At 49.9% G+C, this 24138-nt stretch overlaps 1 protein-coding gene across 2 annotated transcripts; it reads right to left on the bottom strand.

The window, feature by feature from the left end:
- Nucleotides 1-2416: 2416 nt before the first annotated feature.
- Nucleotides 2417-12335, bottom strand: LOC113990980 (lymphocyte antigen 6E-like). Of its 2 annotated transcripts, none has more exons than XM_027726911.2 (5): nt 12287-12335; nt 7656-7816; nt 6902-7324; nt 3635-3754; nt 2417-2881 (listed from the first exon to the last, which is right to left on the bottom strand). In XM_027726911.2, exons 3-5 carry the CDS (start codon nt 7164-7166, stop codon nt 2673-2675), a joined length of 594 nt encoding a protein of 197 aa, XP_027582712.1. In that variant the 5' UTR covers nt 7167-7324; nt 7656-7816; nt 12287-12335; the 3' UTR covers nt 2417-2672. The 2 variants fall into 2 exon arrangements, with proteins under 2 accessions (XP_027582712.1, XP_039245445.1); XM_039389511.1 differs by lacking the exon at nt 12287-12335 and adding an exon at nt 11713-12042.
- Between the last annotated feature and the right edge of the window lie 11803 nt (nt 12336-24138).

The following is a 24138-nucleotide window of genomic DNA, read 5'->3' as shown; positions in this document are numbered from 1 at the left end:
CAGGCCAGGAGAGATTTGATTGGTAAATCAGCTTTTTTTAGTGATTATCTGGGGGGGGGGGGGGGGTGATGCCCCTCAGCAGAGGGAACGTTGAGTTGCAGAGCAGAGCCAGCCCACATTCCCAGTTATCTCAGCCAACAGCATCCCCTCGCAGGTACAGAAATAGCAGCTCAACCAGGCACTTGTTTTTGATTCCCTCCCCCTGTAATCTCAGCCAAGCCAAAACCTAAAATATCTCCTGTCTCCTGCAAGCTGCTGAGATTTTGAGAAGGCAGGGCCCGAGTTCTTAAAGGCTTTAGAGCAGGATTTTCCAGTAGATGATCCTGGAATCTTCCAGCTGGTCCCTTATGTCCTTCTTAATGTTGTCTTTGTCCCTCACCAGAAATCAAAAAAAAAACAAACCATGAGCGCAGAAAGATGATTTTTTTTCAGGACACAAGAAGGCAAAGGTAATATCAGAGTTTACAAGAATTTGGGAGTTATGAACTTCATAAAGGCTTCGGAATGAGTAACAGGGGATTTAACTGGAGGTGGAGGTGGAAGGTGAGGTGGAAAGACTTATTTCCCTTGACACAGTTGCTGAGGGGAGAAGGAAAAGTGTTTTGCTTGTCTCGTTCTAAACCTGGTTGAAACTCATGTGAGGAGGATGAACAGTTGCTTTATTTTAGGGAGGGAAAAGCAGTTTTCTCGAAACAAAAGCTGGTCAAATGTAACTGTAAATGTATGTAAATGTAAGTGTGAAACTCAGATGTCGTTGCTAAATGTGGAATTTCAAGTCGGCCAAAAGCTTTGAGAAGAGTTTCAGAAATTGCTGTGATTAAAATGCGGGAAAAGCCGTTGGAAAAGTGGTTAAAAAAGTGCAAAGGCCCAAGTTTCTGTTGGTCCCTCAGCACAGAAATGCTACAACACCACTATCCTCTAGTTAGAACATTTAAATAAATGCCAGAACACCCTCCTTGACCAGAAATTAAATCTTTATGGGATGATTAAACCTAATCCCATTTTCACAGCCTTTGGACAGAACTGTGGTTTCTTCCTGTTGCACAGAAACACCTGGATTTTGCCGTTCTGGTGGAGCAGGATTCCTTTCAAATCCAGCACAGGATTCCTTTCAAATCCAGTGCAGGATTCCCCTCAAATCCAGTGCATGATTCCACTCAAATGCACAGCAGGATTCCCCTCAAATCCAGCACAGGATTCCCTCAAATCCAGCACAGGATTCCCCTCAAAAACAGTGCAGGATTCCCCTCAAATCCAGTGCAGGATTCCCTTGAATCCAGCACAGGATTCCCTTGAATCCAGCACAGGATTCCCTTGAATCCAGCACAGGCTTCCTTCAAATTCAGCACAAGATTCCCTCAAATCCAGCACAAGATTCCCTCAAATCCAGCACAAGATTCCCTCAAATCCAGCACAAGATTCCCTCAAATCTAGCACAGGATTCCCCTCAAAACCAGCACAGACTTCCCCTCAAATCCAGCACAGGATTCCCCTCAAATCCAGCACAGGGTTCTGCACAAATCCAGTATGGGATTCCCCTCAAATCCAGAGCAGGATTCCCCTCAAATCCGACACAGGATTCCCCTCAAACCCAGCTGGGCAGCAAACATGAGGGATTTTTTCCAGGTGCCATTATACAAACCCTCCCAAAATCCAGTGCTGAAGTTTTAAGCTGCTCAGCTGGGAATTCCACACTCTCCAGCTCCACAATTATGTGTATTTTCCCCTTTAATTATAGTTTCACTCTTCCAGGAGCAGGAGGGAATCTCAACCCCAAGAGTTGCCGGGGATGTCCAACCCAAGAGCTCCAGAGGATCCCAATCTCATCTCCTCCATCCCCAAGCCTGGAAATGCAGCAGTGACTGGAAAGGGAAGGAGAGACCTCCCCACCAGCCCAGACACCCATCACCTTTCCCAGACTCATCCTGTCTGTTTTCCCACTGGGAAATCGTGACCAATCCCTCAGCAATATCTTCTCCAAGCAGGCACAGAGATCTCCTTCCCAGGAGGACGCTTTCCAGCAGCACTGTCCTCATCTTGGACATCTCCAGCATCTCCAGGTGGGACTTTTCCTTGTTTGAAAAGCTGAGACCACCCACCTTGCAGAGACCACGGGAGAACTTTGCAGGATCGCAATTCCTGCCAAACCCCGGCCGTGTGTCCCAGCGGCTACAAGTGGGAATTCCCAGTTGGCAGTGGGAGCAACACAAACATCTCTGACCTTCCCAGACCGACACCTCTGCTCCGAGCCATCGGAGTATTTCGCTTTATGGAATGTCTGGATGCAACCGAGTCAGCTGGGAAAGGCAACCAGGAGAAGACTCGGAAGTGCAGAATTCAACGGGAAGCGGAGATTCCGAGAACAACCCCTCGCTGGCAGAGCTGTTGTCTCAGGCTGGATTGAACAAAGACACTCTAGAATAACATAAATCTTTATTTTTGCCTGACCATCGTCACATGCTGTGCTATCAAAAGAGCTTTTCCAGGGAAAATTAGTATAAAACGAGGAGGGGGAAACCGGGAGCTGCACTGCCACATCGGGAATGGGATCTGTCTGGGATAAGAACAAGGCAGCACAGACCCTGTTGGAACCATTTGACAGAGGAGCATGGTTTCTCACTCGGGGGATACCTTGTGGGTTCTCGGGTTGTCCCATCTCATCCCACCCCTCCTCACAATCCTGCCCTGATGACCCAGCCCAGACTGGCAGCGATTCCCAGGAGCATCACGGCGTAGGAGGTTCGGACGCTGTTGGCGCCGCTGAAGTTGCACAGGGAGGTGCTGCAGCACTTGGTGGAAAAAGCTGCCACCCCGAAGTTCACGTTTGTCTCGGGACAGTCCACGGAGCACTTCTTGGTGATCCGGTGCCCCGCGTCCTTGCCTGGGGGGAGGAGGAGAAAGGAAAGCTGGGATTTGAGGTTCTTCGGGAAGGGGGGGGGGTATTAATTGCAATTAATAACAGCCACCAGGGGAGTTGATGAGTGCTGAGTGGGTATCATGCATGGCACTAAATAGTCCTTGATAGAAACCCACGCCAAGCCGAAATCTCTGGTCTGGGTGACCAGGTGGTGACCAGCCAAAGGTTGGACTCGATCTTGGAGACCTTTTCCAACTAAATGACTGTGGGATTCTGTGCTTCCTGTGGGACAGCAGGAAATCACTGGAGTGCATTTTCCTCTAAATGGTCTCTAAAATGCCACTAAAATGCCTCTAAACCCACATTATTTACATCCAATCCCTTTCCATCCTTCATCCCAGAGCACGTGGGAGAGTTCTCAGTGTCTGCTCCTGAAATCTGTGTGTTCCAGCCACAAGGGTGAGGAGGAACCGGCACGGGTTGCCCAGAAAAGTTGTGGATTCCCCATCCCTGGAAGTGTTCAAGGCCAGGTTGGATGGAGCTTGGAGCAACCTGGGATACTGGAAGGTGTCCCTGCCCATGGGAACCAGATGATCTTGAAGGTCCCTTCCAACCCAAACCATTTTGGGATCACAAAGCACCACTGAGGGATTCACAAATTACGTGTTGTGATCCCTAAACCTCAATCAATTCTTCCCAAAGGACCCCCAAAAAAATCACTGTTTCCCAGGACTAAAATGAAGATTAGGAAAGCCTGGATGTGTTACTGGCACTCACCAAGCCCAGCAGTGCTGTACGTGGTCGTGCAGTACTTCTCATGGTCTTCACACTTGTAGGTTTTAAGGCAGTTCCAGTTGGAATGCTCGTTGTCACATGTGTAGCAAAACAGGGAGGAAGCTGGAAAAAAGCACGTGTGGCACAGATTAGAGGTTTCCAGCCGTTCCCTCTTGGGAAAAAAAGGTGTCAAAACCATATCTTTCCTTGGAAAACTCAAGGTGAAAAGTATGTTGTGAATAAGTGAAAGAAGGGGTTGGTTTTGATTAATGAAGCTGAGGAAGAAAATACAGAGAAGAAAACGAGTTTTCCTCATTGACTTGAGATTTGGGGGGTGATTAAATTTGAAACAACATTTTCCAGCCAGAGCAGCATTCCCAGGTGACCTTTCCTTCTGCCCAGGGGTCCACATTGGCCTGGTTGGAAGCCAAGCTCCAAAAGCAAAGCTCACAACCTGCGAGGAGGAGAAGAACTGGCAAGGAGAGAAGGAACTGGCCCAGTTCTTGGATTGGGAGCTCAATCCCAGGGATTTTCAGGCAACATCTGCAAAAAACACTGCCCAGACACGAATTAATGAATGCCTGTGGCACCCCCAGGGAGCAAAATGACTAAACACAGCCCCACAATAAAGGGAGAGGTCGCTCCGGACAATGGAGAGATTATTCCTATCAGCGCCTGGAACGACGTGTTCCCAGGGATATTCTTAACTCAGCGCTGAGCCAGGGCTATTTCCAAACCAGGAGGAGGTGGGATATGGATTGTTGGGCACAACCCAAGTCAATTGAGTTAGGATTCCAGGTGGCATTTTATGTGAGGAATGTGGGCATGTGTCATCCCATTCCCCGGAGGTGCATTCATTGGGGGAAATTGTTTTCCCACTGCCTGGAGTTCCATGGAATGCTCCTCCTTTTGGGTAAGGGGTGACAAGAGGGAGTTGAGCTGCTCTGGGGAAATGCTGCTCCATCCTTCCCAGCTCTTGGTTGCAGGTGACCCAATTATAAAGCAGGGAGGGTCCTGAACTTCCCCTGGTTTGGTTCCTCCTGCTTTTCTCAGCCCAGCAAGGCTCTAAATTCTGCACAAAATCCCCTCTCAATTAATTCTGGACTTGGTTTTAGCCTCCTGCCAGGGGCTCTCCAAAGCCCAGCTGCTGTTGGTTCAGACTCATCCCTGGAGTTCAATCTGCCCATGAACTTGGTTAGACGACTCCAGAAGCAGTTTTGAAAGAGAATTAAAAGCCAGTTTAGTCCCTGACTATCACAAGCAGGGGGAGAAAAGGCCTCCCCTCTGTGATCTGAGTGCCTTGGGTACAGCTCTGGGTGTCTCAGCACAGGACTGTCCCAGATGCTTCAAGGCCAGGTTGGACTTTGAGCAGCCTGGTCTAGTGAAAGGTGTCCCTGCCCATGGCAGGGGGTTGGAACTGGATGATTTTTAAGGTCCTTTCCATCCCAAACCATTCTATGATTTGATGATTCTCTGCTCTTTTCCAGTCCAGGTGTTGCAAGTTCAGCTGTTCTCCGGACTAGGAGATAAAACCAGCCTTGGTTTTGAACTGAATTGAATCCTGGCTTTAACTCCTCTTTAAATCACTGTTCAGTTTTCCCCGTTTCTCCATCACATGGATATTTTTAGCCTCTTTTCTCTCCTCTGGAGGTTCCCCAACATGAGCTGTGGGCTCCTGTCCTTTGGCAGGCAAAGCAAACCCCAGACCTGCTACTTAGCAAGAATTGATTCCATTTTACAGCCCCTGGAGCTCTCTCTGAGTTCCTTTTGTTGCCAAAGTTGTTCAAACCACTTCCTGCTGCAGAGGAGCCCAAACCCCAGCACGTGTCTGAAAGCAACTGCAATGCACTTGTGCTCACTAAGTGAGGCAAGGAAAACCCCTTCCAGCCAGGAAACAAGAACAGCTTAAACCATTAGAGCTGCTATAAAGCCTTTCCTGCCTCTGGGCTCCACCCTCCAGGAGCTGGAATTTTAGGAAACGCGGCCAGAAATAACCTTAACGGTGCAAAAGGACAAGAGAGCTGTGGATTCCACAATAAACACACTCCCACTTGAGAGTTTGCTCCTCAAACTCAGGAGCAAAGAGCTCTTGGGCTTTCGAAAATCTTGTTTCTTAATTGGGATGTGGCTGTGGGGAGGAGAGTGAAGCTCTGGCAGGAGATGGGGTGTCAAAACCAGCCACACAACCTCCTGTTGACAGCAGCTCCCCCAGTTTCATCCAGGAACAAAAATAAAATCAAAGGCAGGACTCTGAGCTCAGCTTAATTCCTGTGAGCATGTTTGAGTTTGTGCCTGTCTTCAGAGGGGAGGATGTGAGAAACCAGAGGGGGGAGCTCAGTTTTGAGGTACCTGGGCAGAACTCACCCAAAAACTATGATTAAAACACACAAAATATCTCCAGGTAACTCTGCAGAACTCACTCAGAAATCAAGACTCAACCAATCCAAATATCTCCAGGTGCCTCTGCAGAACTCACCCAGAAAAAAGACTAAATCACACAAAATATTCCCAGGTACCTCTGCAGAACTCACCCAGAAACTAAGATTAAACCTCACTAAATATTTCCAGGTACCTCTGCAGAACTCACCCAGAAACTAAGATTAAACCTCACTAAATATTTCCAGGTACCTTGGCATAACTCACCCAGAAAAAAGACTAAATCACACAAAATATTTCCAGGTACCTCTGTAAAACACACAAAAACTAAGACTAAACCACACAAAATATCTCCAGATACCTCTGCAGAACTCACCCAGCAACTAAGACTTAACCACACTAAATATCCCCAGGTACCTCTGCAGAACTCACCCAGAAAAAAAGACTAAATCACACAAAATATTTCCAGGTACCTTTGCAGAACTCACCCAGAAACTAAGATTAAACCACACTAAATATCTCCAGGTGCCTCTGCACAACTCACCCAGAAAAAAGACTAAATCACACAAAATATTTCCAGGTATCTCTGTAAAACTCACCCAGAAACTAAGACTAAACCACCCCAAATATCTCCAGGTGCCTTTGCAGAACTCACCCAGAAACAAAGACTAAACCACCCCAAATATTCCTCGACGTGCCCAATGCAAAACTTCACCCCCAAGACCTCACCAGCTGCACTAAAAGCTGCCAAACCCTCTTGTCCCTGAGTTAACTTGAATTTCTCTCCTGATGTTCCCATTCCCAAAACCCTCTTGTCCCTGAGTTAACCTGGATTTCTCTTCTGATGTTCCCATTCCCATCCTGGTTCTCCCAAAAACCTCCCAAGCTCCTTACCTGGCTGGGCACACAGGACGACCGCCAGCAGGGCAACCAGAAAAGCCTTCATGGTTGAAGGAGAGCCCTCAGAGCCCCAAAGGTGTGGGATGGGGCACCACAAGAAGGTTTTATACCGGGACTGAGTTGTCTTTTCCTTCCCTTGATTGCAGTAATTTGAGGGTTGGGGAGTGACAGCACCCAAGGTGTGATCAGGGCTGGGTGTGTTCGTGCGTAGGAACCTGTTACAAAGCTGCAGGGGTAGAGGTGTTTTCTTCCATCTCATCTCCAGATCCAATCTTTTTTTTTTTTTTTCCCCCCGCTGACCTTGCCTGCTTTGCTAATTTGGGGAGCAATTTATCTGATTCCAAGGCGGGACTCCCTTCTCGGGCTTGAACCGCGAAACCCGGAGCCGGGTCGTCTGGAATCCTCCATCCTTCCTCTCTGCCATGGAATGGGAGCTGAATATTTGTGGGAAGTGGGAGAGGAGATTTTGTTTTGCTGGTTTGTCCACAACCACCCAGATTTCTCTCGCTTGCCCAAAGAAACTTCAAACAGAAATCAGCGGTGACCACAGAATCGGGGGAAGGTTTGGGTTGGAAGGGACCTCAAAGCTCACCCAGTTCCAACCCTGATGCCACTCTTTGTGCCTGGAGGTTGTCCCTCCGAGGCTCCCGTGCTCCAGGCAGGGATGGGGACTGATGTTCTTGTTTTGTTCTGCTCCCCTGTCCTCCAGAACCATCTGGGGTTTCCAAGCAACAATGTTTGTTGTTACCTGTCAACCAGCTCTGGGCTCTGTCAGGTTTTTCCAGTCCCTCGTGACCTCTCCAATCTTTCTGGGCTCCCTCCTTCTGCTCCCACAACACCTCTTGGCAGATGACTCAGGATGCAGAAGAGGGACATGGAAACATCGTGGAAACACCTGCAGGAGTTCAGCTGTGGAATGGGAGTGAAAAAGACTGAGAAATAAAACAAGTCCTGGTCAAGGAGACACCTCAACAGGACCTTTGGTCTTTAGAGAGAGAAAGGACCAAGGGAAGCTCAAAGTAAAGGGTTGTAAGGTCACAAATGGGGTGGAAACAGAATAAAGAACATCCAGTTGCTCTTTGAGTCCCCAGATTGCTCATCAAATCACAGATTATCCTGAGCTGGGAGAGACCCATCGAGCCCAGCTCCTGGCCCTGCACAGGACAACCCAAAAAGTCCCACCACGTGCCTCAGAGTGTTGGCCAAACACTTCAACTCTGGCAGGGTTGGTTCCGTGATCACTTCCCTGGGGAGCCCAGAAACCAACTCCCCAAGAGTCTCTGATCACCTTCCTGCAGGATCCTGGGCAGCTGGACCCATTCCCAACCCCTGGGATGAGTCTTTTCCTTCCGGTCATTCCTCCTTTTGCCCAGTTCCTCCTTTCCTGCAGCAGTTTTAACCCTCAGTGGTTTCTGTCTCCGTGTCCAGAGAAGGTTGGAGGGGATGAACATCCTCTTTGCCAAGTTTTCCACTCTGTTCTCTGACCTTGAACACGAATCTTTAACTCCCCTTTTAGCCAGGATGTGAAAGACCCACGGGACAGATAATGTGGCAACAATATTTCAGAAATAATCTGTGAAAAAAAAACCCAAAATATCCTTTCCAAACAAGATTCCTTATAAATACAACATCAGGCTGGAAAAATGCTGGAGCACGGAGGGAAAGAGGGGGTATTAATCTACATGTTTGTTTTATTTATAATACCAGGGTTGTCTCAGGCAGCTGGGTAAATGGAAAATGGGACTTTCTACACTTTCTACTCTTCCATCCCATCAAAAAACCCCAAATGAAAATGAATTATCCCACAAAATCCGGCTCATCGTGGAGCAAATCGAGCAGAAAAATGCAGCTCCTCAGCAGGAGTGAAGCCCAAACACAGCCCAAGACAGGAGAGGAGAGGAAAGGCTTGGAAATGAAAGCAAATAAATGAACAGTAAATAAATGAGGCTGTTAAAGCAAAGTGCAGCTGAACAGAAAAATCTGCAAGTGAGAAATTGGGCCGGAGGAAGTGGAAATGTGAGAAAGCATTTAAATAGATTAGAGAAAAGGGGAGGTTAATAATAATAAACAAGATGAATATTTCACCCGGACAAGAGAGAAGGAGGGAGGGAGGGTGAGGAAATATTGGTGCAAAGCAAAATAAATCAAAGCAAACACAGAAAGTTGGAGAGGAAATAATTAAACACAAGAAAATGAGGGTCAGAAATAAGATGGGAATGAGATTCACTGTTGTTCCTGTGGTGGCATCATTCAATGCTGTGCAAAATGTACATTTTGTTATGTGCAGATACTCTTTAAGTATTTAAATCAGTTTTTTAAGGTTCTGGGGGTTGCAGAATTCCCCAAATCCCAGTTTAACCAGCCACTGGAGCCAAAGCAAACACACAAAGTTGGGGGGGAAATAATTAAACACAAGAAAAGCGAGGGTAAGAACTAAGATGGGAATGGGATTCACTGTTGTTCCTGTGGTGGCAACACTCAGTGCTGTGAAAAATGGACATTTTGTTATGTGCAGACACTGTTTAGGTGTTAAAAACAGTTCTTCAGGGGCCTGGGAAGGGTGGAACTCCCAAAAATCTCAGTTTAACCAGCCACTGGAATCAAAGCAAACCCACAGAGCTGGGGGGGAAATAATTAAACACAAGAAAAGTGAGGGTAAGAAATAAGATGGGAATGGGGATTCATCGTTGCTCCTGTGGTGGCAACACTCAGTGCTGTGAAAAATGGATATTTTGTTATGTGCAGACACTGTTTAGGTGTTAAAATCAGTTCTTTAAGATTCTGGGGGGTTGTACAATTCCCCAAATCCCAGTTTAACCAGCCACTGGAGCCAAAGCAAACACACAAAGATGGGGGGGAGGAAATAATTAAACACAAGAAAAGCGAGGGTAAGAAATAAGATGGGAATGGGATTCAGTGTCGTTCCTGTGGTGGCAACACTCAGTGCTGTGAAAAATGGACACCTTGTTATGTGCAGACACTGTTTAGGTGTTAAAAACAGTTCTTCAAGGGTCTGGAGAGGTGGGGAGATCCCGAAATCCCAGTTTAACCAGCCACTAGAATCAAAGCAAACACACAAAGTTGGGGGAGAAACAAACACAAAGTAAGGGTAAGAAATAAGATGGGAGGGGTTTCACTGTTGTTCCTGTGGTGGCATCACTCAGTGCTGTGAAAATTGTACCTCTTGTTATGTGCAGACACTGTTTAGGTGTTAAAATCAGTGCTTTAAGATTCTGGGGGGTTTTACAATTCCCCAAATCCCAGTTTAACCAGCCACTGGAGCCAAAGCAAACACACAAAGTGAGGGTCAGAAATAAGATGGGAATGGGATTCACTGTTGCTCCTGTGGTGGCATCAGTCAGTGCTGTGTAAAATGGACACCTTGTTATGTGCAGACACTGTTTAAGTATTTAAATCAGTTTTTTAAGGTTCTGGGGGTTGCAGAATTCCCCAAATCCCAGTTTAACCAGCCACTGGAGCCAAAGCAAACACACAAAGTTGGGGGAGAAACAAACACAAAGTGAGGGGAAGAACTAAGATGGGATGGACTTCTCTGTTGCTCCTGTGCTGGTATCACTCAGCACTGTGCAAAATGTACATTTTGTTATGTGCAGACACTGTTTAAGTATCATAATCAGTTCTTCAAGGTTCTAGGGGGTTATACAATTCCCCAAATCCCAGTTTAACCAGCCACTGGAGCCAAAGCAAACACACAAAGTGAGGGTCAGAAATAAGATGGGAATGGGATTCACTGTTGTTCCCGTGGTGGCAACACTCTGTGCTGTGAAAAATGGACATTTTGTTATGTGCAGACACTGTTTAGGTGTTAAAAACAGTTCTTCAGGGGCCTGGGAAGGGTGGAACTCCCAAAAATCTCAGTTTAACCAACCACTGGAGCCAAAGCAAACACACAAAGTTGGGGGGGAAATAATTAAACAAGGAAAGTGAGGGTCAGAAATAAGATGGGAATGGGATTCAGTGTCGTTCCTGTGGTGGCATCACTCAGTGCTGCGAAAAATATTACCTCTTGTTATGTGCAGACACTTTAAGTATTAAAATCAGTTCTTTAAGGTTCGAGGGGGGTGTAGAATTCCCCAAATCCTGGTTTAACCAGCTGCTGGAACCAAAGAAACCACGCAAAGTGAGGGTCAGAAATAAGATGGGAATGGGATTCACCGTTGCTCCTGTGGTGGCATCACTCAGTGCTGTGAAAAATGTACCTCTTGTTATGTGCAGACACTGTTCAGGTGTCAAAAACAGTTCTTCAGGGGCCTGGGGAGGTGTAGAACTCCCAAAATCCCAGTTTAACCAGCCCCTGGGGGAGCTCCTGTGCGACCTGGCTGGTGAAAGCATCAGGGGCATCACTTGGCCTCCATCCCTGTGTCCCTGCAGGACACTGTCAAAACTTTGGGAGCCAGACTGGGGGCTGGCAATGTCCCAAAGCCACAGTACTATTCTGGGGCACTGTTGCTATTGCAGTCACACCCAGGGCCACTGCAAGGTCTCCACCAGCACCGTGGTGGTGCCTCTGGAAGCAGAGAACAGCCCGGTTTTTCCAAGCAAAGGGGTGGAGAGAGCTGGAAGAAAATCCAGGGCAAAGCCAACTGAGGGAGTGGGAGGGCAGATGGTGCCAGGAGAACACGGAGGGGAGGTGTTAAAACATTTCCCAGGGACATAAAAAAAGGAGAGGGGAGGGAGGGGAGGGGGCGAATCTCGCAGCAGAAACTGGGCCGGGCGGGTGTCACGAGGGGGATCGGGGAGTTAACAGAGCCTGGGAGTTTGGAGAAAGGAAAACCTTCACCCACTTGGAGCTTGGCAGCCAATAGGGTGTGTTTGTGCCAGACCTTGGCAGTGGGTTGTGCAAGGCCAGTCCTTTTTGTGTAACTGGAGTCGCACAAAGCGTGTTTTCAACCCATGATGGAGCAAGTGCCAGATCCAGGGACGTTTAAATGTCAGCTCTCCCCACTTTCTTCCCTTTTTTGTTTTCCCTGTCTGGAGGGTGGCTGTGACCTCAGATCTCCTCCCTGGTGCAGAGGGGAAGCTCTGTTTCAGCTCAGGGTGGTCAGGGGGAGTTCAGGAGGGGAACAAAGAGGCCGTGGGACAAGTTGAGGAGGTTCCAGGCGTGGATGGTGCTCCCCGTCTCCCTGAGTCATGCAGATGGGGCACAGAGGGCAGGAGGGCCAGCCTGGCTCCTGACAACACCAGGCTGACCTGGGCACATCCTCTCCTCCTTCCTTGGAGGGTCAGGGAAGGCTGAATTGCTTCATTTGGATGTGCAATGACAACAGGGTTTGGTGAAGGAGAACAGGGAAATTGGGGGATTCAGAAATACCAGGAAAAAAAAAAGGAAGACCCCAGTGGGACATTTTGGAAAACCACCTGAGGCCTGTTGCAGGCAGTTGCTCTGTTCACCCCTTGCCAAAACACAACTGGGTTTGTAGCTGTTCTGGGAGGCTCCAGACAGCAGGACAGAGCTCCTCAGGTCACTCCAACAGCAGAATGACCAAGTTAGGAAGGATTGGAAGAGCCCAAATCCGCCAAATCTGGCTGAAATACCAGGGGGATCCATGCTGGCTTCAAGGCCAGGTCGGGTGGAGCTTGGAGCAACCTCATCTAGTGCTTGGCAACCCCGGCCATGGAGGGGGGAATGGAACAGGATGGTGTCTAAGGCCCCTTCCAACCCAAACCATTCCATGATTCCATGTTGCTGTGGCTTCCACGGCAGTTGTGACAGCCACCAGGAGCTTTGATATCGATATTGAGTCCTTTGGAGCCTCAGCCAAAGCCATTTTGTCACATTCCCTTAAACTCCAAGGTCCTAAGGGGTGTTCCAGTCCCCATTTCCAGTCCCATGAGCTCGGAGATATCAACCAGCACCATCACACCCGGAGCCAACCCCCCGTGATTCCCAACCCCACCAAAGTCCTGATGGAAGGGCCAGGCCCAGCCCAGCTCCCCAGACAGGGCCCAAGCCCAGCCCAGACGCCATCTGTGCCATCAAGGGCATCCATCAGACATGGCTTGGGCACACCCCAAACAGCATCACCCTGCCCAGGGCCCTCACACGGGGGATGGAACCACCCTGCTTGGAGAGGGAAGAGCTGGAGAGTCAGGGGGGTGAATCATCCTTCTTGCATCCAGGGCCAAGGCTTGTTGTTCTGGATCCTGGTGTTTTCTCTCTTTTCTCCCCTCTCACATCACCATCCCACAACCTTGCAGGCCTCAGTCCTACAAGGAAAGATCCCATGGGATGGTTCAAACTGGTGGATCCCAGTGCTTTCCCTCTTTTCTCCCCTCTCACATCACCATCCCACAACCTTGCAGGCCTCGGTCCTACAAGGAAAGATCCCATGGGATGGTTCAAACCAGAACAACAAGCCTGGAGACCTGCAGGGTCTGAGAGGATGGTGGGGAGGGGGAAGAAGAGGCAAGATAGAAACCTCAGTGCCCTCTTGGAATTCCCCCAAATATTTAACCCCAGTCCTCCCCGAGGAGGACACCGCTTGCTACAACTCTATCTGGGGAGAAATAATACTGCTTGGTTGATAATTCTTGTTGTTTTTTCCACTGGAAGTGGGAATTTCCCCTTGTTGCAGGCCCAGCCCTCCTGATCCTCTTTCATAACATGAGCAGTCAACGTGAGGACACTGGAATGGGACCATCCCCTCCACCACGAGACCTCACAGGTCCTGACAGGAGAGGCTCTGATGTCTCTTGGGAAATCTTGGCCTGTGAGAGGCATCTCAAGCCCGCCAGGAAAAATATTTACAACAACACCTCCAAGAACCTCGTGAAGGAAGGTTTTGGCCCAACCTTTTGAGGAAGAAGAGTGGGTGACAGCTCTTGTGTTTGTCTTCACAACTGTCTCAGTGATCACTGGGGGCAGGGAGGGGGGGTTGTGTTTGTTTTGTGGGTGTTTTTAGAATAAATTTGAAGATCCTGGAGCTGCAGGGTGGTGGAGAGAGTAGGCATTTGAACCTGCCAGGCCAGTGATACGTGAAAATCATCCATGACACAGCTATGGTGGCATCAGGCTTTGTGGGAGCTCTCCATGGAGCCTCCAAGACAACCCTGAGTCTTCTCATCCATTTTGCTTCCATCAGAACCACAATTTTCCAGGTCTACCCATTTTTATGTGCTTTGGGTTCTGGACTCGCCTCTCCCGTGATGGGCCTGAAAATGATCCTCAGCACTGACACCCAAGAGCTGAAATTCCCAAGGATGAGGGAAAGTTGAGAAGAAAAGGAGATAAATAAGTTTTTCTCTCTGTGGAAAAAAGTTGTGAGGAGCTCCATGGACAACCTTTGTACTCTTCACAGCATCACAGAATGGTTTGGGTTGGAAGGATTCCTAAGGATTGTGGAATTCCAACCTGCCTGCCACGGGTAGGGACACCTTCCACTGTCCCAGGATGCTCCAACCTGGCCTTGAACACTTCCAGGGATGGGGCAGCCACAGCTTCTCTGGGAATTCTATTCCAGTACCTCACCACCCTCCTAAGGAGGAATTTCTTCCCAATATCTCTTCTAATCCCATTCTTTTTCAATTTCAATCCATTCCCTGTTGTGCTATCACTACCCTTAATTCATTTTAGCTTCTCTGCATCTGTTTTTTGTGGTTTTTTTTTTCACAAGAGGGTCCCAACTGAGAGTGGGAAAACCCAACGAGAGCGGGAAAAACTCGTGGGAAGATCGGGATGCTCCGGTTTCTCTCCTGCCCTGCTCCTGCTGACCCAGCCAGGCATGGTGAGAACAAGAGCTTGGGCCAGCCCTTGTTACGTCTCGAAACTGGTCCCACCTCGTGTAATAGCCCTGCTGAAACCTCCAGCAGTGCCCAGGCAGGGCCAGGAGAGCAGGGCCTGTCCCCTGGGAGAGCCCACGCTGGCTCAGGGGCAGGAGCAAGGAAACATCCTTGGCTGAAACCATTCCAGGAGCAAGGAAACATCCTTGGCTGAAACCATTCCAAGAGTAGGGAAACATCCTGGCTGAAACCATTCCAGGAGAAGGGAAACATCCTTGGCTGAAACCATTCCAGGAGCAGAGAAACAACCTGGCTGAAACCTTCTCAGGCTGATGGGTGTGTTCTCCAGGGCCCAGGAACAAACAGAGCCCTATCTGAGATCACAATCAAATCCCTCACTGGGAGGGCACCTGGGCATTTTCCCAGCAGGATTGGCCAAAAATTCCTGGCTGTGTGTTGCTTGGGTTTGGGGTTTTTTTTAAATTATTGTTGCTTTGGAAGATCAGGGAATGATTTGGTGCTGGTGGGAAGGTAGAAGGTGGGAAAGGCTTTGTGCCACCTCAGGAGCATCTCTGCAAACTCCAGCTGGGCTTGGATTCTCCCACCCCATTCCCAGCCACTCGTGGGGTATGGGGAGAGCAGCTCCACTGGCAGAGCATCCCCCTTGATCCCAAAATCACAAACAAGGGCTTGTAAAGCTCCTGGATGGCAGCCACAGGAACCCAAAGCCACCCACGCCAAACCAGGGAGAAAAATAGGAAGGTGAAAAAGCCATCCTGGGTTTCCAGGCACCCCAAGGAAAGGGTGTGGGAGGAATGACTCGTCCCATCTCCATTTTGGACATGGTGAACCAGGCTTTGACTCACCCCCAACTTGTTAAACCGTCAGAAAAGGGACAACCATGTCTTGGAGGGACTTTAGGATGTTCCAGCAAAGGTTTGCAGAGCCTTAAAATTACTGGGTTTTAAGCCTGAGTGAGGAGTGATGTGTCCAAAGTCACAGGCCTGGGAGAGCGGTGGCCTTGGCTCCTCAGCCTCCCTCCAGCTCTGCTTTGCAACCCAACTGCTGCTTGAGCAAGGAAACAGGATCTCTGGTGGAAAAAGAGGTCCATGAAGCTTTCTTTTCTCTGCAAGCAAAGCCCGGAGGTGTCCCCTTCTCCCATTTCTGGGCTGTAAACACGGTGTTTGGCATCAGGGCCTGGTTTTGCTCTCAGCCACCCTCTCCTGCCTTCCCACGTGGAAGAAAACTCACTTTTGTAGGGAGATGGGGTGAAGGAAGTGCCAACAGAAAGGAATTTGGGATGGGCTCGGCACCAGGAGACCAAAAGCTCATCCTGTGTCCTCCAGGCATAGATTTCCCAGCAGACATGGTGGGTGTCTCTTCTCCTCGACATCCATAGCACCGAGAAGTGCCTCTGGTGTCACTTCCACAGCCAAAACCCAGCCATGACATCTCTGGTGCCCTCATCCTGCTGGTGGGATGAGTCCCGACCACTCACTCTGATCCACCTCATTCCCCTGTGGAAGGAGGAGGATTCAGGGTCATCCAAGCGTTCCCTGCATGGGCTGGAGTCAGGCATTGCTTCCTTTGGGTTCCTCCTGCCGGCTGTACCACCCAGTGGGGTCCTGGCCAGACCCACAGAGAGCTCTGACACAAAAAAGAGCTGTGAAGCCACTTCCACACCAATAAATAAGTCAAAGACTCGGCACATTCCCCTCTCAGCACTCTCCCATGCCAAGAAACACTTCCCAATCCATGCCCAGGAACAGCCCATGGACCATTTGGGTGTGACCACCCTGTTTTGGGGATGGAAAGGGTGTCACAAACAGGTCACACCATGTGTCCTCATGGCTGGGGGACACCCCTTGCCCTGTTTTCTCTGTGTGGGTGGAGCCTTTTCTCTGTAGGATTTCACATCAGGATCTTGCTTCACCCTTTTGCTTCTTCCCAGTTCCTGTGGGGCAGAATTTAGGGAGGAGGATTTGGGGTGGAGGTGCTGCTCTGACAGTCCCCAACCCAGCTCCCTCTTGCTCCAGAGAAGAGGAAGGACCAGTTCAGGAATGCCTGGGAGATGCTGAGCGATCCCTCCTGCCGGTTTCCTTGGAAGCAGGGCAGCATCTCCAGGGAGCTCTGCCACCAAACCTTGGTGACTGTGGCTATTTTGGGAAATGAAATATGGTCAGGCGCAGAAAATCACCCAGCTCTGCTCTCCCTGAGCCCTTCAGCCCCACAGCAGCAGCAAACCTTGGGAAGAGCATCTGAATCCAGACACATCCACCCCGGGAGCGAGGACCACGTGCCAAGGGAAAGCTTTGAACCCCTCCAAGCACAGGGAAAAAAGCAGCTTTTAAACTGAAAGAGGAGAGGTTTGGATTAGATATTAGGAAGGAATTCTTCCCCAGGAGGGTAGGGAGGCCCTGGAATGGAATTCCCAGAGAAGCTGTGGTTGCCTCATCCCTGAAAGTGTCCAAGGCCAGGTTGGAGCAACCTGGTCTCTGGAAGGTGTCCCTGCCCATGGCAGGGGGTTGGAATGAGATGATCTTTAAGGTCCCTTCCAACCCAAACCCTTCTATGATTCTGTGAGGGTTTTTTTTCCTGTGGAAAGAGGGTAAAAGCACCACCTTCCTTCTCATCCCTGCTGACTTCCAGCTGGGAGCTTGATGAGCCAGTTCTCCAACTTTTTCAGGGTGGAGTTCATTCCCAACTCCTCCCTGCTCTCCTGTCTGCTGGGCTCAGCCCTCCTTCTCTCCTGTACCAGTGCTGGGGAGGGGGCATCTGCCTGCTGAAGGGGGAGACAGGCCAGTGGGACCTTCCTGCTCCCTTCCAGAGCTTTCTGAGGGCACAGGGCTCTGCACCTCAGCCAGGCAGGAAGGGACCTGGGAGTTTGGATTGACAGGAAGCTGAACAGGAGCCAGAGCATGCCTAGGTGGCCAAGAAGGCCGATGGATCATGGCCTGGATCAGGAACAGTGTGGCAGCAGGAGCAGGGAAGTGATTCTGCCCCTGGACTCAGCGCTGGTGAGGCCTCCCCTGGAGTGCTGTGTCCAGTTCTGGGCCCTCAGCTCAGGAAGGCCATGGAGGGGCTGGAGCAGGTGCAGAGAAGAGCAACGAGGCTGGGGAAGGGTCTGGAGCACAATTGCCATGAGGAGAGGCTGAGGGAGCTGGGGGGGCTCAGCCTGGACAGGAGGAGGCTCATGGGAGACCTCCTCACTCTCTGCAACTCCCTGACAGGAGGGGGGAGCCGGGGGGGGGGCGTTGGGCTCTTCTTGCAGGCAACGATCAGTAGGACAAGAGGGCTTGGTCTTAAGCTGTGCCAGGGGAGGTTTAGGTTGGATATTAGGAAGAAATTCTTTCCAGAGAGGGTGATCAGCCATTGGAATGGGCTGCCCAGGGAAGTGGTGGATTCTCCATCCCTGGAGGTGTTTAAGGACAGACTGGATCAGTGCCATGGGCTGGGAACCACAGCGGTGTTGGATCAAGGGTTGGACTTGATGATCTCAGAGGTCCTTTCCAACCTGTCTGATTCTATGATTCTATGATTTTATGATTCTATGATTTTATGATTCTATGATTCTATGATTCTGTGATTCTATGATTCCATGATTCCATGATTCTATGATTCTGTGATTCTATGATTTTATGATTCTATGATTTTATGATTCTATGATTCTGTGATTCTATGATTCCATGATTCTATGATTCTATGATTCTATGACTCTATACCTCACCCTGGCAGAGGGCTCATTCCAGACACCAACCCTGGGCTCATTCCAGAGACCAATCCTGCTCTCAGAGCTCCTCTGTTTACGCTGCCAGGAGACTCAAAGCTGACCAAGGGGTCCTGGATGCCACCAGACCTGCTGAGCAGCCTCAGCCCAGCAGGATACCCATCACCCTGATGCCACCAACTTGGCAGTGGCACCAGACGATGCCCACACCCTTGTCTTCACCTCTGTGTCTCCATCCAGCCGTTGTCAAAGCTCCTTTATGCTGGGGCAGCAGGACAGAGATGGCTTTGGGCAATGTTGGCATGCCCAGCTCCTAAAGAACTCCCAACCAAAGCTCTCCAGTGAGTCAAAGAACAGCATTTCTGGGGGAGGGAGCAGCGTGGGAGCAGCCCTGGCTCTGCCACAGCAGGTTTGTGCCTGGTGGTGTGGAAAGAAGGAGTGTTCCCGCCAGGCAGAGTGGCACAGAGCTGAGGGAGAGGCAGATCTGGGGGCACACACACCGTGGGTGGGCACCTGAGCCTTCCTGGGCCTGGCCTAAGGTCCTGGACCAGCTGGGGGGGCTCAGCCTGGGGAGGAGGAGGCTCAGGGGAGACTTCCTCTCTCTCTGGAACTCCCTGACAGGAGGTTTAGGTTGAACATTGGGAAGAAGTTCTTTCCAGAGAGAGGGATCAGCCCTTGGAATGGGCTGCCCAGGGAGGGGGTGGAGTCCCCATCTCTGGGGGTGCTGAAGCACAGCCTGGACGTGGCACTCGGTGCCATGGGCTGGGTGCCAAGGTGGGGTTGGGGCATGGGTTGGACTCAACGATCTCAGGGGTCTTTCCCAACCTTGTTGATCTTGTGAAACATCCCCAAGACACCGAGTGCTGAGATCCAAAGAGTCCTCCAGGTCGGGGAGAGAAGCCCTGAGTTATCTCCACCTTCAGCACATGAATCAGAGGCACCCAGTGACTCTCCCAAGGTCACACATGGGGAAGTGATGGCAGAGCTCGGTTTGGAGCCTCACCTGGGTCACCATGTCCTTGAAGAACTTCGAGAACTTCTTCCCTACTCTACTCCCACAGAACTGCTGGAGGCCTCAGACAGGTTGAAGGCAGGATTAGAACTCGCAAAAGAGGAGAAAAAAAGGGGAATTTCCCTTATTTTGATGCATGGTGGGTTGCAGGCACTTGTGTTTCCAGGGGGATTTAGTGGAATTTAGTACTGGAGTGGCAGGAAGAGGCTCAGGGAGTCACTGCAGAGAGGGAATTTGTAGGAAAATCAGGAGGATTTTCACCCAGAATGGGGCAAAAAAGCACAGCACCATCTGTTTTGATCCCCTCTTTATTCCCCAAGCCCTCACAGGTGCCAAGAAAACAAGATTCCCAGGCCCATCCCAACAATTTTGGGCACTTCCAAGAGCCTCGCAGCCGTAGGAGGTGAGGGGAGGACACAGAGCGACCCACTTCCAAGCACTGTACGGTTACAAACTCCAGGTTAAACCTTGCAGGGCTTTGGGATTTGGATGCAAAATATCTTCTCCTAGCACAGGATATTCCACGCTCCAGAATTATCCCACAATCCAAACCAAGGCACGTCCCGGTTGCCGCCGGCGTGGGACGAGCGGAGCCTGGAGCGTGGCCAGGACCCGCCGGCACCTCCGCACGATTGGCACGGGTTGGCACCCAAAGCCACCCTTCCCCGGGTTCTTTCCAGCCCAGCAGCCTCATCCCTCCCTCGGCTGCTCGTTTTCCCCCCCGGAATTTGCTCCGGGAGCAGAGGCACCAGCTCCCCCTCGTGGGCTTCGTCCTGTGCTTCCAGCTCCTCGTGCTGGAAACCAGCCAGAATTTCCCGGGAAAGCGGGTTTTATTTTGTTGTTATGTCTCCCCTCTCAACATTAGTGCACCAGACCTGGAAATTTCATGGAAAACCTCCAACTTCCATCAAATTCCGCCTCGTAGTTGTGTGTGGTTTTATTCTTTTTTTTATAATTTTGCCATGTTTTTCTTAATTTATTTTATTTCTCTCACCGAGTCTGGGATTCAAAACAACTAATTTAGGTATGATCTCTCTGATTCACTTGCCCAGAGGCTCCGGGAAAAAAAAGTTGGGAATCTCCACTGAGCCCTTCAAATGCTACTCGTGGTGCCTGTGCCAGGAAGGGGGGTGGGCACAGACTGGGGCATCCAGCATTTAAATAAGTGAATTAAGGCCCAAACACGAGTCCCCAAAGGCTGTTTCAGGTGGAAATGCTTGAAATCAAATGTGCTTTATGAAGTCAAAAGTCAAGAAAGAAAAGGAGAATTCCAATTTTTTTAAAAAAAACCACCCTCTTCTGATTCGTTCTGAGCAGCGCCAGGGATTTCAGCTTTTGGAAAAGTTTGGAGCTGGAATTTCCCCCAGAGCTGCGTTTCCTGCAGCTTTTCCATACAAACCCCAACGGGAAGGGATCACAAGCCCAGAGAGTGTTTGTCCACTCTGGGGACATCCAGATCACTTGTCCCCTCTCCATCCTCTCTGGTTCCCGTGACCCAGCAGGTCTCTCCAACGGTCACCTCACAGCACGAACAAAGACCTCACCCCCTTCTTGGAACCCTCCAAAGAATTTAGGCAACACATCTGGGGCTGCTGCAGCTCCCAATGGTGGTTTGGTGTTTTCCTGCCTGGAACAATCCACATCTCAGTGGTGTGAGGGCCACGTGTCCTCACGGGATGTCCCCTCTCCCACAAATCCCTGCCTGGGGAACTTCTCCCCCTTTTTCAAGGCTCGATGGCTCCATCCCAATTCTTCTCCAGCCCCGCCCACACACACATCTCGGCATAGGGATAAATTTATCCCTGGATTTGGCTGTTGGAGGCTCTGGTAGCAAAGGTGAAGGGTGACAACCACACACAGCAATTCCAGGTGTCCCCCATCCCGAAGGAACCACGTCACAGCCACCCCTGATGTCCACCCAGTGCATCCCTCAGGCATTTAAACTGCTGGTTATTATCTCTAACCAGGCATTTATGATTCCATTTGGAATTGTTCGTTGCCTCATCCCGATCCCACGTGTTCCTGCCGCTGGAAGGACTCCGTGTCTGCTTCGTGCTGCCTCTTCCAAGCTCCAACCTCGGGCACTTCTTTCTCCAAGGACCTTTTTCCAGGCCTTGGAGGACAACAGCTGGCTATTCCCTCTCTCTGCATGTCCAGATAATTGGGAATCCCCTCCCCGAATTCCTGTGTGCCAAGATCTCCGTGGATTCTTTGTCCTTCATCTCTCTCCCACCATCTCCATCACGTTTTTGGATGGGTCAGACAAGTCTGGAGCGACGAGAACAAGTTCTTTTCCAACCTCTTTTTGTTGCAACTTTGCAGCCCAAAGGGGTGGATTCTGCCCAGAGTGACACAGCCAAGGGGAAAGGCTCAGCGGGACTGAATCCCTGGAATGTCTCTGGGATCAAAACCGGCCCCAATTCCTGGTCAGAATTAGTAGTTTGGAATCACACCCTCCTCTTCTTCCTCCTGGGGCATCTCAGATGTATCAGAGAGGAGTCATTATCACCAGGACAGGTTTGGACCACAGGAGAAGGGCAGATTTCCATGGGCTTGAGCTGCAGTGGCCTTTGGGCAGGGGAAACATGGAATTTTATGGAATGGCAGAAGGGCAGATTTCCATGTGCTCAAGCTGCAGTGGCCTTTGGGCAAGGGAATCATGGAATTTTATGGAATGGCAGAAGGGCAGATTTCCATGGGCTTGAGCTGCAGTGGCCTTTGGGCAAGGGAATCATGGAATTTTATGGAATAGGAGAAGGGGAGATTTCCATGTGCTTGAGCTGCAGTGGCCTTTGGGCAAGGGAATCATGGAATCATGGAATGATTTTATTTGGAAGGGACCTTAAAGACGATCCAGTTCCACTCCCCTGCCATGGGCAGGGACACCTCCCACTATCCCAGGTTGCTCCAAGCCCTGTCCAACCTGGCCTTGGACACTTTCAGGGATGGAGCAGCCACAGCTCCTCTGGGCAACCTGTGCCGGGGCCTCCCCACCCTCAAATTAAAGATTTTCTTCCTAATATTCCATGTAAACCTCCTCTCTTTTAGTTTAAAGCCATTCCCCCTTGTCCTGTCACCGTAAAAAAATACCCCTTTGCTGCTCAGCCCTGCCCAGGACGATTTATTTCCCCTCATATCACCCAGGGGATATAAAAGAGGGGTTTTTTTGCTGCAAAAAACCAGCAAATCAAGTCAAAAAAACCTGGAACCCAGCCAGTTTTAGCTTTAAAGCAGCAAAAAACCATCCTTTTGTGTTCTCCTGAAGGCTGGGGGTGGGGTGGGGGGAGCTCCGCTACTGCAGGACTTGTAAATCCAATCCAATGAAATATTAATTATTAGAGTCTGTCCAACTGGGACTCCTCGGTGCTTTCAGAGAGCTGAATAATTCCGGCCCACGGGAGGAAAACCACACAAGTCCCTTTTTTTTTATTATTATTTTGTCGTTGTTTTTCTTCTTCTTTTTATGAGAAAACGTCATGTGATGGGTAAATTAGAGCTTTGGGTGGAGGGAGGGGAGGGGGCTTGGGTTGCTTCAGGGTAAGAAATGTGGATTACTAAAGAGGATTTGGGAGGGATGGGGATCTAAAAAAGGGTTAGAAGGGGGTGAATTGCCTACAGGACTTGTGCTCCAGTCCCTTCACCAGCCTTGTTGCTCTTCTCTGGACTTTTTTTTTTTGGTTTTGTTTTTTTTTTTAATAAAAAAATTCTGATTTTATCTCATTTCTGCAGCAGAGAGGGGAAAATACAACACCCGACCTGGCTTTAAAATCAACCGGGACAAAGGGTCGAGATCGTGTTTTAAATTAATTCTCAAATAGGGGCTCGACAGGGGTTTAATTAACCCTTAAATAGAGGCTCATTAGGGGTTTAATTAACCCCTATATAGGGGCTTGACAGGGCTTTAATTAACCCCCAACACAGAGGGATCCAGCTTCAAGAAATCCAGCTTATAAATCACTTGACAATTAAAACCAAGAAATCCAGGTTGGAAATTATTTTTCCCCACTCCAGCTCTGGAGGGATGGAAGTGCCTTTCCCTGGGCAGCATCCAGGTGGGCTGGAGAGAAGTGGATTAATTAGAGAGAGACACATCTCTGAGGGTTCCTGTTCTGCAGCACTTGAGAAGAAAAGCTCCAGCAGCCCGAGGCGGCCCCGCTCAGCTCGGCTCAAAGCCCCTTTTGTCCCCCTTGTTTACCAAGGGTTGGGTTCCAAACACAACACAGAACGTCACCCCTTGGCTCACAAACGGTTTGTGCACTCGGGAGCCCGAGCTGAACAGAGTTAAAGCACTTTCCAGAGCAAAATTCCCTCCCTCCCTCCCCAAAAAAATGCTGCCTGGGGGAAAACAGAGACGCTTCGGCAATGAAAAAAATCTCTGCTCTCGTCGTCGTTCTTTTCGGCTTCTTTTTACCCTCATTTCTCTGCAGGCTCTGGAAACATCTGCATGAAATATTTGGCTGCTGTGAAATTTCATTTTTTTTTTCCTTACAAAACCTCTGGAATGTTCCTCAGCAGCTCGACCCAAATAGTTTTCACGAGGGGAGGTGAAGGAGCAGCTCCGATCTCTGCTCTCTTGGAGCAGCAACAGGACCGGAGGGAACGGCTGGAGCTGTGTCAGGGGAGGGTTAGGCTGGATTTTAGGAAAAGGTTCTTCATCCAGAGGGTGGTTGGGCGCTGGAACAATCTCCTCAGGGAAGTGGTCACAGCCCCAAGCCTGCCAGAGTTCCAGGAGCACTTGGAAAAAGCTCTCAG

This window comes from Pipra filicauda, unplaced genomic scaffold (genome assembly GCF_003945595.2).
Source record: "Pipra filicauda isolate LSUMZ 115617 unplaced genomic scaffold, ASM394559v2 scaffold734_size124207_pilon, whole genome shotgun sequence".
NCBI classification, from domain to species: Eukaryota; Metazoa; Chordata; class Aves; order Passeriformes; family Pipridae; genus Pipra; species Pipra filicauda.
This window is presented reverse-complemented; position numbering and strand designations above follow the sequence as displayed.